The sequence below is a fragment of the Vanellus vanellus genome (assembly GCF_965231255.1).
Source record: "Vanellus vanellus genome assembly, chromosome: 3".
NCBI classification, from domain to species: Eukaryota; Metazoa; Chordata; class Aves; order Charadriiformes; family Charadriidae; genus Vanellus; species Vanellus vanellus.
The window spans coordinates 60218892-60236284 of NC_138907.1; the positions used below are offsets into that span (position 1 = coordinate 60218892).

Sequence of the window (17393 nt, forward strand, 5' to 3'; positions counted from 1 at the left end):
CCTAATTCATTCATACTGAACCAACCTAATTAATCAGCAGTGCTCTTCAAATACATGGCTCCATTGAGCTGTGCAAATAAGATCCCTGTATAAAAATGATACGTATTAAAATTAAATCGGCAAAGTGTTTAGTACTGGGCTCACTTTGCTCCCGCTGAACTTTAATTCTTCTGTCACAAGGTGCTTTGAAAATTCCCATTCAGTGGGACCAGCCCTCCAGTGAAGAGCAAAAAGGACAAGACGATTTTGATGATTTTACATTATGTGGCCTTTCCCAGAATGAGTGCAGTCCCTGATTTCTAGCTGGTGAGAATCACCATGGATAGCGGTTCCCAAATTAGCCTCCTTTCTTCTTGGACATATGCATAGTAAGTTTACACCCAGCACAGAATGGTGTGGCAATTTAAATTTAAATGTGGTTAAATGAAAACCACATTTGTCAAATCCTCTGGATGAGAAGAAAACAGCTGTAACATGGGAAAAAGATATGCACACATTTCATTTTTTTATGAAGTCCGTTGAAAAGACGAAATCAAGATTAGAAAAATCTTAATAGTATTTGTATATTACTTTTTTAAAAAGAGAGAGAACCTGGTATTTTTCTGTTCACTTACAATTTCCCTAAAATCCACCAAGAGAGATAAAAAATTAGGGATAGTCTGTTTGGAATGAAAAACAAATAGCAAAAAATTAATTAGCGTACAAAGCAAGCCTATTGTCAGTCCCTGAGTCTTTGCTGCCTCTCACTATAGCATCTGGATTCGTTAATAAAGATGACTCACATTGTTAAGTCTTTGTTAAATAACTAGACGATATTTTGGATTAATAAAGTGGTCGTTCTAATTTTAATAACATTTCTTTTTAAATTTAAGCAAGAAGAAACAGATGTTTTAAACAGACCGATCGTCACCACATGATAGCTGCTCAGTCTGTCACTAAGTTTCATGGCTTAACAGGAGCAAGGACTACATGAATTAGTAAGCATTTCCAGGATCAGGCCCTAGTTTAGAAATATTTTGAGGTTTTTTAGAGCTCTATATCTTGAAGTAGCTTACATCTAGGATGTAGAAAAAAATTTCCTCTTAGTTTAGGTTAGCTTTTAGCTTAGCTGAAGCAGGGAGCCTGCCATGGGGGATGCTTTTCTTGAGAAATACTTTGTCCTCCTAACGAGGATTTGATTGTGGCTTTGACAATCAGACGTGTCGTGGCAGAGAGGATGTGAAAGTGAAGCACCCGAACGGCAGTTGGTGGTGACGTCCTGTTTGCTGAGGACAGGAGCAAGCTCAACACGTCCGTGGGGACCGCGTGCGTAACTGACAGCTACTGCACCCCTCAGGGGTGCAGCCTTCTCCCGCACCAGCTGCCCCTTCTCCAGACAATGTGTGGAGCTTCTTCATCCAAGCTAACCTCTCCCTGTGACTCTAGAGATCGCAAGCATTTCAGCTGCCTCCTGTGCAAGGAGCATTCCTACCTCACGCGCTTACACAAGAATCGCTCGCTCACTTTTGCAGTTTGGAGGCTCTGTTGAGCCACTGTATGAGCAAAGAGGATGGACCAGCAGCCGTCATACAAGCCTGAGACTCTGGAGATGTACATACAGTTCAGCATATGCTTCACAAGTGTACATCCCCATGATGCAGTAATAGTAAAATAAATAAAAGACAGTAAACCCACACCCTGGAGCTTTTACTACTCCAGGCCAGACATCCAAAAAATGGTAAACTCTTTTCCCTGACATGTTAACTGTCTCTACATCACCATGACCAACATTTAGGGCCTAAATGGGATGGACTCCCTCATTACATAAGGAGTTGTGCTTTGTGAAGAGGTTACGGCCACCTACCAGCTTTTTATTGTCCCTCTGCTGGAGACCGCTGCCTCCTCAGATCTGTTGGCTCACTTTATCCTAATCTTATTTAGGCAAATGGGTCTGAGCTAATGCAGATAGTTTAAATGGTAAGTCTGGTAACCTGGCTCATTTAATCTGAAAAGGGTTGGGGAGCACACTTACAAGCAACTGTACTAGCAGACGTGAGGAGCATTAATATCTGGCAGGGGTGATGCCGACAAAAAATGGGGACAGTAACTTTTTTCACTGGCTCAGCTGGGCTTTGAAAGAGAGCACCTGCTCATAATCTTAGGGCATCCATCTCTTTTGGCAGTAGTGCTGGCTAAACAGGTCCTACTCATCTCCCCCTACCCCCAAACCTCCTCTTCGGTCAAACAGTAAGAAGTGGGTAACGGCCTCATGTGCTCTGCCCCTTCTCTTCCCCCTTCCTGTTATGCCAGCACTACTGGTTGGGCCGTTGGGTGAGTCAGTGCAAGGATCTGGATAAAAATAAGTTTTCTTTCTCCCCCTTGGGTTACTGGCACACCACACAGCTGCACAGACCATTGCATCAGCACCCCCAAAGTCCATGCCAGGTGGTTATGGCAGTCACCTGGAGCTGCTGGGGCTGGCGCTACAGCTGAAAGAAATGTTCGCGCAGCCACGGCATTCCTCCCTCGTGCCTCATTTCCTTGACAGTGAAGTGGGAGTAACTGGACTTCTCAGTTTACAGGAGTGCTTAAAGGATATATGTATCAAAGCAACAGCTCTGAAACTAGAAAGTTGCCCCCTTGGGAAAGCGCAGCATGTACCAGGTTGGGATGGAGAAGGCTCAGGAAAATTTCATCTGGCCTCTCCCACCTCTCTCCTCCCTCATCCTCTTCCAGCCTTTGCAGTTCCTCCCCCTCTTCCCCAAGAGCATTCACTTTGTGTCCCCTATGCAGAGGGGCAGAAGGAAATTGGCAGTGGGGTGAACTTTGTTCGAACTTGGAGGGTAGAATTCATTTGGAGAGAAAGCAACAGTATGAGTGATACTTATGAGTGATACAGTATGACTGTACTTCAGGAGGCGAAGGCAGCTGCAAGTTGGGCTGCAGGAATTTGGGGTTACCCAGAGAGTGAACGTGCATGTACGTGTAAAAGGGTGGGGAATGAAGATAAGGTGGGGGAAGGAGGAAATTACAAACTATTGCAGCGAAGGAGAATGGTGGGGCTCCAGCTAAAAGACTCAGAGCTGCTGTATTAGCAATTGTGAATGGGCAAATACTACAGAAATGGGTCAGAAAGAGAGTGCATCAGGCAAAATCATAATTTTGTCACCCTTGCAAATATTCAGAATTGCATATACACTATAGTCATAGAAAAGAAATTGAGTTTGCAAAGGAAAAAAATTGTGCCATCTCCTATTAAAATCCATGCACTTCTGGCTGTACGTAAAAATATCCTACAGACATATGTAAAAATATCCTACAGACAAATTATTTTTCTTGGTGAAGACACAGAGACCACAGTAATCTGCTCCTAGAAGCAGCAATTGATAAATACTGCAGGCTATAGGGCATATTTACATTGTGATATATAAAAGGTGTAACTAGACTGTGGAAAAAAGTTTAGGAAAGAAAACCAGAGTTGTTTTTTTTTTTTCTTGGAAGATCCAGTGTGTTTACAGCTAAGGTAGTGATCTTGTTTGTTTTATGAGTGTGAAAGCTGTGTATTGTCAGTTTGACTGTTTCTTCGATGTATCAGTCAACCCTGCATGCTACAATTGAGGGTAGAAAGGACCTCCGACCAATGTGTAGGTAACGGCAAATATTTCTGTTGGTTTCCTATGTGTCTCTTGCACATCAGCAAAGAAGAGATCTGCAAAAGGCAGGAGAACAGAAAAGAATCGTTGGCAGAGAACTCTATGATTACTGTTGTACTGAATCTCGTTTAAGTTATAAATGAACGGGACCATAAATTATTAATTCAAAGGAAGGCTGGCCTTTTCCTAGATTTCTCCAAAATGCTATGATGTTCCCAAATAATGACATAGGATCCAGAAATATTAGTGTAATTCAGTTTAAAGGCTCAGATTACACCAGTGGGTAAACCCAGAAATCAACAACCCCTACTATTACTGCCAAGTGGAAGATTTTGTTTTGATTTAGAAGATTGGTTGTGCTGCTATCTCACCTAAGCACAGACTCGAGAGCTGTTTTTCCTAGAGGCCTCAGTCCAGAGAAGCACTTAATCAGGGCTTAACTTTAAGGAAGTGAATGATCTTATTGACTTCAATGGCCGATTCGCATTTGTAAAATTGAGGTATTTAAACATTCCATTCAAGTGGTCTAAATCCAGCAAGGAAAAAAATTGCTAATGTTGCATTTCCATAATAAAATCGTGTATGACATTCTTGAGATGGAGATGGTGATGTTTTGAAGTCCTTTTGTTTACATATTGCCAGAAGAAGTTGACTAAATTGCCCAGGATTAGGGGCTGCTAAAGAATGGATTTTAATTAAATGGTAGAATGTGTCACTCTCTACATGTTTTAGGACACAATCTGTTGGCATAAACCATGTTTTTTCAAAGTTCATTATGACCAGCTAAAATAAAATTATTACACTTACCTACAGGCTTTACACCTAACAGATTCTGGCTTATCAGCTGGATATCAACTGCCGTAGTTTACACATTACATTTGTGACTGAAATGTAAATATTATGTAATAAAGAAAACACTACTATGTTATATTTATATGTTGACCACATAAGGGTTCTCTTAAAAGCAAAATCCCATTACTATAGCTCCAAATACCAAGCTAAAGCATAAAGCCAAAGCTGTGAGCTGGCTGCTTACTTTTCTGTGCCTTAAATTTATGCCTTATTGAAATCAATTAAAAGATTTGCACTGACTTCAGAATGATTTTGATTGGATGTTTAACTAGTCAAAGAAGTGATAATTTAATAAAAGCCCACACTTTTCTCTTTTTTTCCTCATTAAATCTAATGCCAATCTAAAAGAAGGAAATTGAGAATTATGGTGAATTTGACAACTGTTTCATTGAACTGCAGATAAAGCACAACAACAGCCCAACAAAAAGGGGATTTTTACACGCAGGGATTTTTCAGACTCTTGTGGGTACCCAGGTCAGATGCAACAGGCTCTTGAACCTCTGACTGGATTTTCACCTCACTGAAAACATGAAAGAGAACGCTGTTTCTCCCAATACCTCTAAAATAACACCTCAGAGCTATTATAATACTGTTTTGTTTTCCGTATCTCTCTTTCATGTTACTCTTTGTATGATCTAAAAGCTACTGCTCTGACCAAGCGGAAGGATGGCTGCCGCACTGCTGGGAAAGGCGCCTCAACTTCCACGGGGTCGAGCTACAGACGGGCGGCCTAAGGGGTCTGTACGGGGGTGTCGTAGCCAAGGGAATAAACAACTTACCAACAGTAAGTTTAGAAAATGATGTCGTTTATCCTGGAAAGGGATCCCAGAGCACCGTAGTTTATAATTGATCAGAAAAAAAAAAAGAATCAAGAGAAAGAAACCACGCTTGGACAACATTGGTTTATAGAAAATAATTAAATTGAAGAAACAATGAAAATGGAACAAAAGTTGAAACTGCGCACTTGCAATATCAAATATCAATGCAATCATTTTGCAGCAGATAATATGCATGGCAATTAGAGCTTTTTTACATTATATTATAATAAATTCATAATTCATGCATACAATGGGAGCTTTTGGAAAGGAGCATTTGAATTTAACAAACACTACCACTCATCATCTGAGCAAAGATGGCAAAAGGAATTTCAACATTATTTGCGATCTGAAAAATTGAACCATCGTCGTTGCTTTGTGTTGTGCTTCCCTTGCACAGACTGCAGTGCCTTCTGTCTGCTTTAGGGTGTGGCATCTGCCATTGGGGAGGAAAAACTGGCATGTGTTGCCTTTTATAGCAGACTGATTTCATTGTGCTGAGGGCCTCTATTTTATAGCCTCTTAGTTCCAATCTCGTAGCCGAGTTGCTGAAACAAATGGCAGGAAAAGGAGTTAGTAGTATAAACTCTTCAGTTTTGAACTCATCCTCATCCTTTTTTTCTTTTTTCTTTCCCAGGGAAAACAGCTCGAAGTAAATCTGCGTTAAACTTTGCGGGTTATTTTCCCAAGCAGAAAGAGTTGCGGAACACGTCAGGAAGTATTGCGATCTGCAGCTGAGGCGCTATCAGTACATCTTATCAGATTTTCAATATATGTATTTTCGCCTGAATATAAATGTCATAAAGTATAAATGTGCAATTGATTTTATATTTTATTTTAGAGTACACATGTAAATAAATACACACAAGTAGACATCTATATTTATATTTGCATATGAAAGACTTCAAAAAATCAACTTACGTGGTTTAATGTGTATAATTAGCGTGCATTTGAATATAGAAAAGAAGAAAATCCAGGAGAAAATGTCAAAAAGGCTCACTAACAAAGATGTAGTATTCTCTTGGCAAAAGCTGATGAATGATTTGGCATGAATTCATCTTACAGTTCTGTTATTCTCTCTCCTACAAAGATGATATACCCCTTTCTAGCAGTTTGCATAGAATTGCAATTTGTTGTTGTTACAGACTGTAATGACCCTTGGGTATGCACCTGATTCCCCCCACTAGAATTACTCACCACTTTTTTTCCTGCTCTATGTTTTGCTACTAGCCATATAACATTTTTGCACTTGCAAATTGTACCAAAAAAAAAAAAAAAGCATGAAAAGAAAAAGAAAAATACAACTGTAGCACTAGTATTAGCAAGATGTACTTGAAGAGCACGGAGACTTTTCAAAACTAACTCCGTAATGGAAATCAGAATATTTCTGACTTTTCAGACAGAACTAAACTAATAGACACTGGAATCACACTGTTCATACATTTATCAATAATCTTTGCATGTAATTCAACATTATGGCATGAAGCTTCTGCTCTTTAATGTTTTCACAGTGGATTCAAAAAAGCCTACCTACTCGTGACAGCATCTTTCTTGATAGGCTGCGTTTTTCTCCACCATTATTATTGAATCTCCTATTTATCCATGTTGAAATTTGAAAATGTGCTTACCTTTAACAGAGCGCACAAATATATTCATTTAAAACAGCGTGGCTTAGACCCTTACTACATTGAAAATGTTCGCTAATATCCCGGTTTGCTATATGCATAGCCAAGTATTCAATCCCCCAAATGCTTTCATTAGTTGAAGGTAGCGTGTGACTATTACCTTTTCTTATACAAAGGTACCATTTGTATTAAGATAGTTATAAAAAAAAACCCTTCAAACTGTTCTGAAAGATGGTTCAAAAATGTAGGTCATCACCAGCGGCTTTCCATTTGGAGCAAGGGTGACTCGGATTACGTATTTTGGGGTTTGTGCTACTCCGTTTTCATGAGTGTCTTGTGTGTACTGGAAATTATATTGTTTGGGGAAACAATTATGGGACCGAAAATGTCTCGCTCTCCTTGATCAACTCCTGTTGATCTGCAAATAAGTACGCAGAACATATTGAAAACAGCCCTATATATAAAAGCATCATCAGCACAAATGACCATTAGAATTTGGAGACAGCTGGACAATGTGGACAACTGCAAAGATGCCACCGCTGCAGAATTTTAGGTTCAATTTTATAACCGTCTGCACACACAATATAAATCTTCGGAGAGGGGAGGGCGAAAACAAAAAAAAAGAAAACAAAACCCCCAAAAGTCTTATTTTTCCGTGACATAGCAGACGCTTCCCTGCCCTCGGGATACAACGAAGCGGCTTGTGAGCACGACACGCGGGGCTGGGGGGGCGGGGGGGGGAGGGGAGGGGGCAGCCCGCCGTCCCCGAAAGTTTGACCGATCCCTCTGTTCCGGCGCATCTGGACACGGGGCACGGCGTGCGCGGCTGCCCCCTCGCCTCTCTCCCGCCGCACCGGCTGCCGCCCACACCCCCGCCCGGGCAGCGGCGGGACCGGCCCCGGCACCCCCCCATCCCCGCACCACCGGGCGGCCCGCCTCGACCCCCCCCCCCCAAAGCCTAAGTTCGGTGTTTGGCTGCCTTCCCCCGCGAAGCCCCGCGCCGGCCGCCAGCCTCGGCCGCGCACACAAGTGGGACCCGAGGAGGAGCAGGGGCAGCGCCCCCCTCCTCCCCTCCTCCCCTCCTCCCCCAAGCCCCGTCCCGCCGGGTGGCTGGCGGCGGGGAGCGGGGAGCCGGGAGCCGGAGCCGGGGGGAGTCCAGTCCGCGTTTTGCGAGTGCGCGGGAGCGATCGGGGCGGAGGGGGCGATGGCTGCCGGCGCTGGCTGGCTCGCTCGCTCATGCCATGCTGGGCCAGCGCCGCTCCGCCAGACGTGTGTTTACCCATATCCGGGTTAGAGAGGAAAGGAGGAAAGAGGGGGGAAAGGGAAAGGAAAGAAAAAAAAAAAAAAAAAAAAAGAAAAAAAGTTTCATTTAAACCTGAACAAAAAAAAACTTCCAACATGAAATCACAGAGCGGGAGCGGGCACGGACCGTAAGGCGTTCTTACCATTTCTCGTCTCAACCACGGACTCGGGGAGGGACACCTCTCTAACTCGCTGCGCGCGGGGCGGCCCGCAGGGGGTACGCGGGGCTCAGTCAAGCCCCGGCCCCGGCCGCTTCTCTCTCTGCCCCTCTCCCTCCCCACCCCCCCTGCTCGCCCCCACCCCCCCTTTTTTTTTTTTGGAGGGTGGGGGTCGATTTTTTTTTCTTTTTCTTTTTTTTTTTTTCCTTTTTTTGAGGGTAGTTCCTATTATCAGTACTAATTTCTCCGGACTCGCAATGTTGCGATGATCATGGCCGCGCAAGTCGCAGCGGCTCCGGCGGGTGCGAATAACAACAGCAAGGGCAAAGCCCCGAGCCTGCCGGGCGGCCTGGGCCCGGAGCGGGGCCCGGGGGGGGCCGGGGCCGCCGCCGCGGGGGCTCCCGGGCCGGGCCCCGCGCTGGGGGTCGGAGAGGGGAGTCCGGCCGGCGGCGGCAGCGGCGGCGGCAGCGTGAATAATGTAGATTACCATCTCCACCACCGCGGCGAGCCGCCGAACATGGCCAATAACGCGGCTCCCGCCGCTGCCGCCGGTAACAACAACAACAACGCCAGCGGCGGCGGCGGCTCCTCCTCGGAGCCGGCTCTGAAGGAAGGTGGAAGCTCCTCGGCGTTATCTTCATCTTCTTCGTCTTCTTCCTCCTCCTCCTCCTCCTCCTCCAACCCGGGCTCGGCCATGGAGACGGGGCTGCTCCCCAACCACAAGCTGAAGAGCGTCGGAGGCGATCACCCCGCCGCGCCGCCCCACCACCACCACCATGCCCACCACCCGCATCACCATGCCCACCACCACCATGCCCACCACCCGCACCACCACCACCATGCACTACAGCAGCAGCTAAATCAATTCCCGCCGCCGCCGCCGCAGCAGCCGCCGCCTCAGCACCATCCCGTGCAGAATAACAACAGCAGCAGCCTCGGCGGCGGCGGCGGCGGCGGCGGCAGCGGCAGCAACAACAACGGCGGTGGCGGTGGCGGCGCTGCTCAGCCCAGTGCAGACATGGAGCAGCAGCAACATGGAGGAAAAGACAGTGTTTTGGGCGCTCAGGCCGAGCCCCCCCAGCAGCCGCAGCAAATGCTGAATAAAGGCGCCGACGAGGAGGAGATGCCCGGCAAGATGGGCGAGCCCATCGGCGGCCGCTACGATCACCCCGGCTTGGGACCCCTGGGCGGACAGCAGCAGCCCCAGCAGCCGCCCCCGAGCGCTGGGAGCGGCGGCGGCGGCCTCGGCGGCGGCGGCGGCGGCGGCGGGAGCGGGGGAGGCGGCGGCGGCCCCTCCGCGGTGGGTGTCTCGGAGTTCAATAGCTATTATGGCAACGCTGCCCCTGCCCCTGCCAGCAGCGCTACGGCGAGCCGCGCCGGGCCTTGCTTTGATCAACATGGCGGACAACAAAGCCCCGGGATGGGGATAATGCACCCCACGGCGGCCCCCAACAGCATGGACCCCCTGCAAAACTCCCACGAAGGTTATCCCAACAGCCAGTACAACCACTACCCGGGCTACGGCCGCGGCCCCGGCGGCGGCGGCGGCGCGGGCGGCGGCGGCGGCGCGGGAGCCGTGGCGGCGGCGGCGGCGGCGGCGGCGGCCGCCGGGGCAGGCGGCGGCGGCTACGGGGGCTCCGCGGCGGGCTACGGGGTGCTGAGCTCCCCGCGGCAGCCGGGCGGCGGCATGATGATGGGCCCCGGCGGCGGGGCCGGCCTCGGCAAGGCTGCTGCCGGCGCGGCGGCGGCGGCCGGCGGCTTCGCGCGGTTCTCCGGGCAGAACCAGCACCCGTCCGGGGCCACCCCTACCTTGAACCAGCTGCTCACCTCCCCCAGCCCCATGATGCGGAGCTACGGCAGCAGCTACCCCGACTACAGCAGCCCCAGCGCCCCGCCGCCGCCGCAGCCCCAGCCCCAGGCAGCGGCGGCCGCCCCGGGAAGCCAGCAGGCAGCGGCGGGCATGGGCATGGGCAAGGACATGGGCGCCCAGTACGGAGCGGCGAACCCGGCCTGGGCAGCGGCACAACAAAGGAACCACCCGGCGATGAGCCCCGGGAGCACCGGGCAGGCCATCGGCAGGACCCAGGTAACCCCCCGCGCTCTGTCCGCGGCGGCTCCTCGCCACTCGTGTCGGGGTCTTAGTTTCTTTAGAATTCACTTTCTCCCCCCACCTTCAACACCTTCTCTTTTTTATTATTATTATTGTTTTATTTTTTATTATTGTTTTATGCTTTCCTTTTTTTTTCCTGCGGGCCAGTCCTGGCTGCCTCGATAGCCGGGGGGGGGCGGGGGGGAGCCGCGCACAATGCGCGGCCCCGCTGGGGCCGGAGGCAGCGGCGTGCGGCGTTGGCTGCCGAGCCCGGGCTGCTCGCAAACCCCAGCCCGATTTTTTTTTTTTTAATTTATTTATTTTTTTTTCTCTCCCCCCTCCGCTTGTGAAACGGCGGCGGGGGGACGCGGGCCCCGCCGGACGGGCAGCGTGGGACGGGGGCGGGGGGGCGGGAGCGTGGGGGTGGGGTGGGTTTTGTAACCCGGCGTGTGGGACCCGGGGGATCGTGTCCGTGATCTTCCACGAGGCCTTTTTTTTTTCCCCCTTTCTCCTTTTTTTTTTTCCCTCCTTTTGCCACCCCTCCCCCCTCTCTGTTTAACCTGTTTATTTTTATTTTTGGGTTTTTTTTTTTTTTTTTTTTTTTTTTAACAGAACGAGTTGCGCCGCGGCACGCGCTGAGCAGATTAGTTTGTCACTGGCGGAGTTACTGCAGTGAGACCCACGGCACGCGGCCGGGCGCCTTTTTTTTTTCTTTTTTTTTTTTTCTTTCTTCTTTTTTTTTTTTTTTTTCTGTGGGAAGAGCGCGCGCGCGCGCGCCTGTGTGTGCGCGCGGGTGCCCGCGCCTTCCTCCGCGCGGCGCGGGCCGGGGCGCGTGGGGCGCCGAGGTCCGGTGACCTTACGGGGACTTGCCCACCCGCAGAAGGGCGCGCGTGGGTGTGCGCGCGCGCGCCCGCGCACAGAGCCGCGTTTCTGTCCCCAAGCACACGCGGAAATCCAAAACGGTGGTGGTGGGGGTTGGGTGGGGAGAAAGACAAAAAAAAAAATCAACCCCAAAGCCCCTCCAAAAAAGAACGCAAAGTCCTTGGCGTCAGCCAAGGGGCGCGGACACCGGCCCGGCCGCCACCCCTTGGCCCGCACCCCCTGCCCCAGCCCGGTAACTCCGCCGGTCGATAGATCGATCGATCGATGGACAGAGAGGCGCGATGGTGGCGGGGCGGCGGGCCGCCGCGCAGCGCCCTGGCGGAGCGGCGCGGTGCGGTGCGGGGAGCCCGGCGGGCCGGGCCCCGCTGTGCGGCCGGTGCCGAGGAAGCGGCCGGGTCTCCTCCGCCAGGTTCGGAATTTGAATTGTGGAGGTAAACTGGCTGCAACCGTCTCCAGACAGCTGCCTCCGAGTTGACATCTAATCTGCCATCTGATTGGCTCCCCGCTCGCCATTGGGCACCTCGCGCCGCTGATGTAAATAGAAGCGCTGAGCGGCGCAGTCACAGAAACCCCCGCCACAAACAACGCCGGCGGCCGCGGGGCGCGGGGGTGGCAGCGCACCGCTCGGCACCGACACCGGCACCCGGCCCTGCCGGGGGCATCCGCGCCCTTCCCCCCGTCCAGTTTGGTTACATGGCGTGGTTTTTGTTGGTTTTTTTTTTTTTGTGTGTGTGTGTTTTTTTTTTTTTTCCTGGGCATTGATTTTATTTATTTATTTATTTGTTTATTTATTTAATTTATTTCTAAAGGTTTTTAATTCTGTGCTAATTGGTAGGCGGTAGGGGACTGCCTTGTAATAACAGCGCTTGGATGAGGATTCGGGATTTCAAGTCGCGCTCGTGCCTCTGGAAACACTTTTTTTTTTTTTTTGTAATGTGGCAGCTTGCGGGTGTTATGCAAGGGGTTAGCTTTCTGCAAAAAATAAAAAATAATAAAAATTTAATCCAAGTACCGATTCCATTACACTTCCATTAGCTTGGTACCTAACCTGTGCGTGCCTCTTAAAAGAGATCGCGTTTGCATGTAGCTGCTGTAGGTGAGGAGACGCCGCGTGTCGTACAAAGAAGGGAAAACGGAGCCGTTCTGTCAGAGGTTGCGTTTGTTTCGTCTCTGCACCGCATCCAGATATTCGGGGGAAAATGTGCTTTTGCGTCTGAATTGTGGTTAGAATACTGCAAGAAGCATCGGGAGTTGTTGATCTCATTATTTTTCTACACAAGTGTGAGATTAGGCTTGAATTCTCAGTGGGAAAGTGAATTGTGTTAAATGGAGTAGTGCATTAGAATTTTATGGGTTTCTTTTCCCTTCAACAAGATCTTTCTATTAAGAACTGTTAAATCTTTTAATAGCTTTTAACAACGAGGACTGGCAGGAACAAATGCAGGTCTATGCTTTTGGGGTCCTCACACGGCTGGATCTTTCCATAAAGTAATGAACGGAACCTGGAGAAAACTTCACTTAATATTGTGAATGGTGTATTAATCCTGGAAAAAAATAATAACAGAAACCCTGGATGGGCTGGCTGTGTGTCTGTTTGTCTACTTCCAACAGACCACTTCTGTCACATTTTTAGTTTTTATTCCATTTCCTTTCTGTTTCTTCCAGGGAAGTGACATTTTTTTTTTTGTGCATGTTAAATTTTTATCTTTTTTAATTTGCGCTGGTAAAAGGGTCACTGGAAGCCATAAGGTAATGAGGCCTCATATACATAACCTTTCATAATTAACTTAAAAATATTTGCATTGTCTTCTTGCTTTTAAACACAGGTAGTTCAGAATTTATGGCTTTAAAAGCTAGGAAAATTGTCGGCAGATAGATGTAGTACGTGTTAGTTCAGAGTGCTATTTCTTCAAGGCAGAAATTGTTTAAAGTATTTTATTTTTATTGGAGAAGTGAGAGTAAATTCATTATGTCCTCAGTATGACCCTTAGAAATACATCCTTATGTTTATGGGTTTACGTCTTCTCTCACAGATTTCTTTTTTTTTGTTTTGTACTGTAAGAATTAGGATGCAGCTTAGAAATAATAGTCTGTCAAGGGCACAATTTCTTTGATTTTTTTTTTAATTATTATTTTTTCTTTAATTGTCATAAAGGCAAGTCGTCAGTTTCTTTATATAACTACTTTTCCATCTAACTAGTAAGTGATTGAGATAAGAAATTTTCTTAGATTTTGAATTAATATTTTAAATGTATAAAATATTTTGTGTCAAATAAAAAATACTTACTATTAGCTTACAGAACACAGTTATTTTTGTACATATTTTTTTGTTTTTAATTCCCACATGACAATCTCCATGTCTGTTCTATCATTAAGTAGAGAAATTGATTGCTTTTTCAAAGAGAAAAATGGAATGTTCAGTCCAGCATTTGAACAGAAGGCTTCTCTTTATTCTTTTAATAGTCATGTGTGTATACTCTGTATATGTGTATACAGACATTAGAATATACTCACTTGTCATGTGTCTTTACAAAGCAGATGATGATTGGCCCCTATGCCTATAAGAAACTATTGTGCTGCGAACAGAGAAAAAGGACTGTCATTAGGCTACAACGTCTGAGATACTTGTTCAGGAAATTCTTGCCTCAGCATGGGTAATTTTTGTAATGTGCGGAACTGTGGCGTCCCACTCTGAACTGAGTTCTGTTTTTGTCCAGCCTATTAAATTATTTAAGAAAATTTTGCTTCCATTTCATTTAATCGCCTTACTCAATCGTGAGATGAGATGTAAGCTTGAAAAAGAGGCCTCTTGTTATTGAAGAAACAAGTGTTCTCAAAGCAGATGGATATCGCTCATGCGGATACATTGATTTGATTGTGGAGGAGTTGTGTGATGCGAGCACAGTACCTTGTCATTCAGTTATTTTGATTATTGATTAATTCCTTGGCAGTGTACAGATATTTAGAGTCCTGAGGCTCCTTTTATTCTTCACTTCTGATTTGCACTGCAGTATCTTAACACGTTAGCTAGCCTCTGTGTGTGTGCTTTGTATACATCTTTCTCTTTTGTGCACGTGTGCAAGACTTACACCTACACACAAACAAAGAACCTGGGTCTTTTCAGGAGTACCTGTATAGCGTAAGGTATACAGCAAGTGTCAGGAAAAAAAAACTGTTGAGCTGCTCTGAGTTTGTGTGTGTGTATCAGTTGCTTGTTTTGCAGTGGAGCAACTTGGAATATGCCTGATTCTGCAGCTCTTTTTGTGCCAAGTAGATTGCCTGTACTGGGAGTTCTGGCTAAGCCAGGGCTGCAGAATTATGTCCTGTGCCTGAAGGCCATTAAACAGCTGTTAGTGTGGTGAATAGATTCTTGATGTCTCAATGGGAGAATAAAATATATTTTTCCCTGTGCGTTTTCAAATAAACAGTTTAGTATTCACATAGCTTCTATTTAGAAGTAGCAAATAGCAATATTCTCAGTTAGTAGCATCTATATATGTATTACGGCCATATATTTGACACTTTGTGGTTTGGTGTTCAGTTATTGGTTTCTGTAGTAGCACTTATGCCTACATGTTGAACAGCAGGACCCTGTGTATGAGATACAATAAAGAAAGAGATGCAAACCTGTCTACTCTATTACTGCCTCCATCGTGAAAGGATTCTACAACTAAGCAGTCGATTACTGTCTTTTTGGCATTCTGATCCAACCCCGTGACGATGAAAACTCAGGCATTTGATCTGTTGCTAAATTTTTGAGTTATGTATGTAATGCTAAATTTTTGAGTTATGTATGTAATGTAAAATTTTTGAAATTACTAAGTGCGGTCTGTTAGGTGATGCTGTTTCATTTTGAAGTAGTATCTTTGTTAAACCTAGATGAAATCCGTGCAATGAAAACAAGTTTCAATAGCTACTGATATCTCTTTCTTGCTTTTGCACCTCAAGTATTATCATAGGTATTTTGAAATTCTCACATTGCTAACGTGAGAGTGGGAGTACTTTATTTATCTTTATGTCCTTAAGATTGTACCCGTGTCCTAACTAGTTACATTTCAGTACTTTTTCAAAATGTGCCATTTATCAGGAGGCTTTGAAGATTCTCTGTGGATATGTAAAGTAGTGTTGCCACGCTCGCTGTACATGCATGCTCAAGGCTGCAGAATTTCAGTAGCATGTGTTTGTGGTAGGCTAACTTGCTAGAATATATTTTAGAATTGTGATTATTAAGGTACTTGGGAAAAAAAACTTTTTTCTTTCAATTTTGGGGCTATTTACATAGTGCTAAATACATGTTTTGGTAGGATTGAATGAGGACTTTAATTAAACTTAAATTGAAAGTATACCTTAGTGGTTTTCAAATTTGTTTTGAAAACTAGTAATAGAAAAGTGGTACTACGCAGTGTTGTTTTTGTATTGCTTGGTGCTGAGAGAAGCAAATGAAGGTAATACATGAAAATCTTGTGGAGCCAATCATGTTACAGTAAAATTTATTTCAAAGAATCCTTACCTATTAATAAATTTAAATATTATCTTTTAGTAAACCTGAAAGGTTTCTGTACATCTAACGTGTGTTTTGCCATTCGGGTCATAAGGTTGCCCCCTTTTTTTTTTTTTCCTGTTACCCAGTCATACCTGTTTGTGCTCAGTTCTACACACCAACACTGACGTGCTGGCACAGTGCTGCAGTGTTTGTGTTGCAGCTGGGCCGGAGGATTTCTGTTGTTGTACTTCCAGTTCTGAGAGTGTGGCATCCAGCGATCCACCAGGAACGTGTCTGTTCCAAAAGGGCCAAACCCACCCAGGGTGGTGTTCCACTGCAGTCGAGGAATCCTCAGGGATTAACGTATCCCAGAATACCTATGTAATTTGTGAACAATGCGTTTGGGAGACAGTAGATGGCTAATTTGTACAGGATTACCTTTAACTAACTTTATTTTCACAGTAACAACGTTCCAAGTACATTTGATCTTTACAGTGTCTTTCTAGCGTGCCTTGCACTGGAGTCAGAGATGATTCTTCCTGTTGTACAGGGTGGGGAAACTGAGGCACATCACATACACCTTCCTTCAGGCAGGCAGACCTTGGCACAACTGGAAACAGAGGTCTCTAAGAAATAAATAGGGTCTTGGTGCCACAAACTTTAGCTTTTGAATGAATCCAGTCTTACTTTGAACACATTCTGTTCTGAGAGAATTTAAGCTTTAAAGGCATCTGTTCAAACAACCGAGAAGACAAATGGCTGAGCGAAACGAGGGATTCGTCTGCTGTGTCAATATATTCACCTTAAACTAAAGGCACCGTCCTCTAGAATTCAAGTATTCCTTGCACTGTTTTGTCATTACGTACTCAATGTTATCCATACAAAGTCACTGGATTTCTCATAGAAATTAAACTCTGAGGAAAATTGAATTGAACAAGTGCCCAGGAGCTTAGCTGGTGTTGCAGAACTTGCCTTCTGATGAATACGATGTACAGAGCACATGTATGTGCTGGGGGGGTGCAAGCACAGGCTTCCTTACCACCAGGTCCAGTTGTTTTATATGGTAGATAAATTGTCTTCATTTTTAAAGTGAGCAGATTTGATGCAGAAATCACAATTGTTGTGTCTTGTTTAAAGATTGCTTTTCGTATGGGAATTGTTCTTACTGCAAATATAAAGTACCTTTTAGCAAACTTTGTATTCCCTATATAGGTAGCTTACTTCATCTGAAGGCACCTGCAAGTATTTAGAAAATTGTGTAACCTAAGATTTTTAACCTGATGCTTTTATTAAAATTTTGCTTTATGTTTATTAAACCCAATGTGAAATCTGTGTAAAAGTTTTCAGGGGGTATGATTTGAAAGGGTGTTGATACATCATATGTTTATATTCCATGTATAGTGGAAAGGTTAATTTCCTTATAAACTGGCAAACCAAGTGGTGAGGCTGCTGAATTTCTGAACAGGTAGTGGCCAGTTTGTGGTTATAAAACAGAATTTGATGATTCTACAGTGTGTGTAAGGAATTGCTTTAAGTACAGAGCTGTCAGTGTTTG

At 45.9% G+C, this 17393-nt stretch overlaps 1 protein-coding gene across 1 annotated transcript in view; it reads left to right on the forward strand.

Annotated features, from left to right (window-relative positions):
* Nucleotides 1-8649: 8649 nt before the first annotated feature.
* ARID1B (AT-rich interaction domain 1B) overlaps nucleotides 8650-17393 on the forward strand; it is a gene marked incomplete at its 5' end in the record, with an annotated part of 340856 nt that continues 332112 nt past the window's right edge. The window contains one exon of the mRNA XM_082481489.1: nucleotides 8650-10470. Coding sequence (XP_082337615.1) covers nucleotides 8650-10470 — 1821 coding nt within the window. The remainder of the gene's footprint in view (nucleotides 10471-17393) is intronic.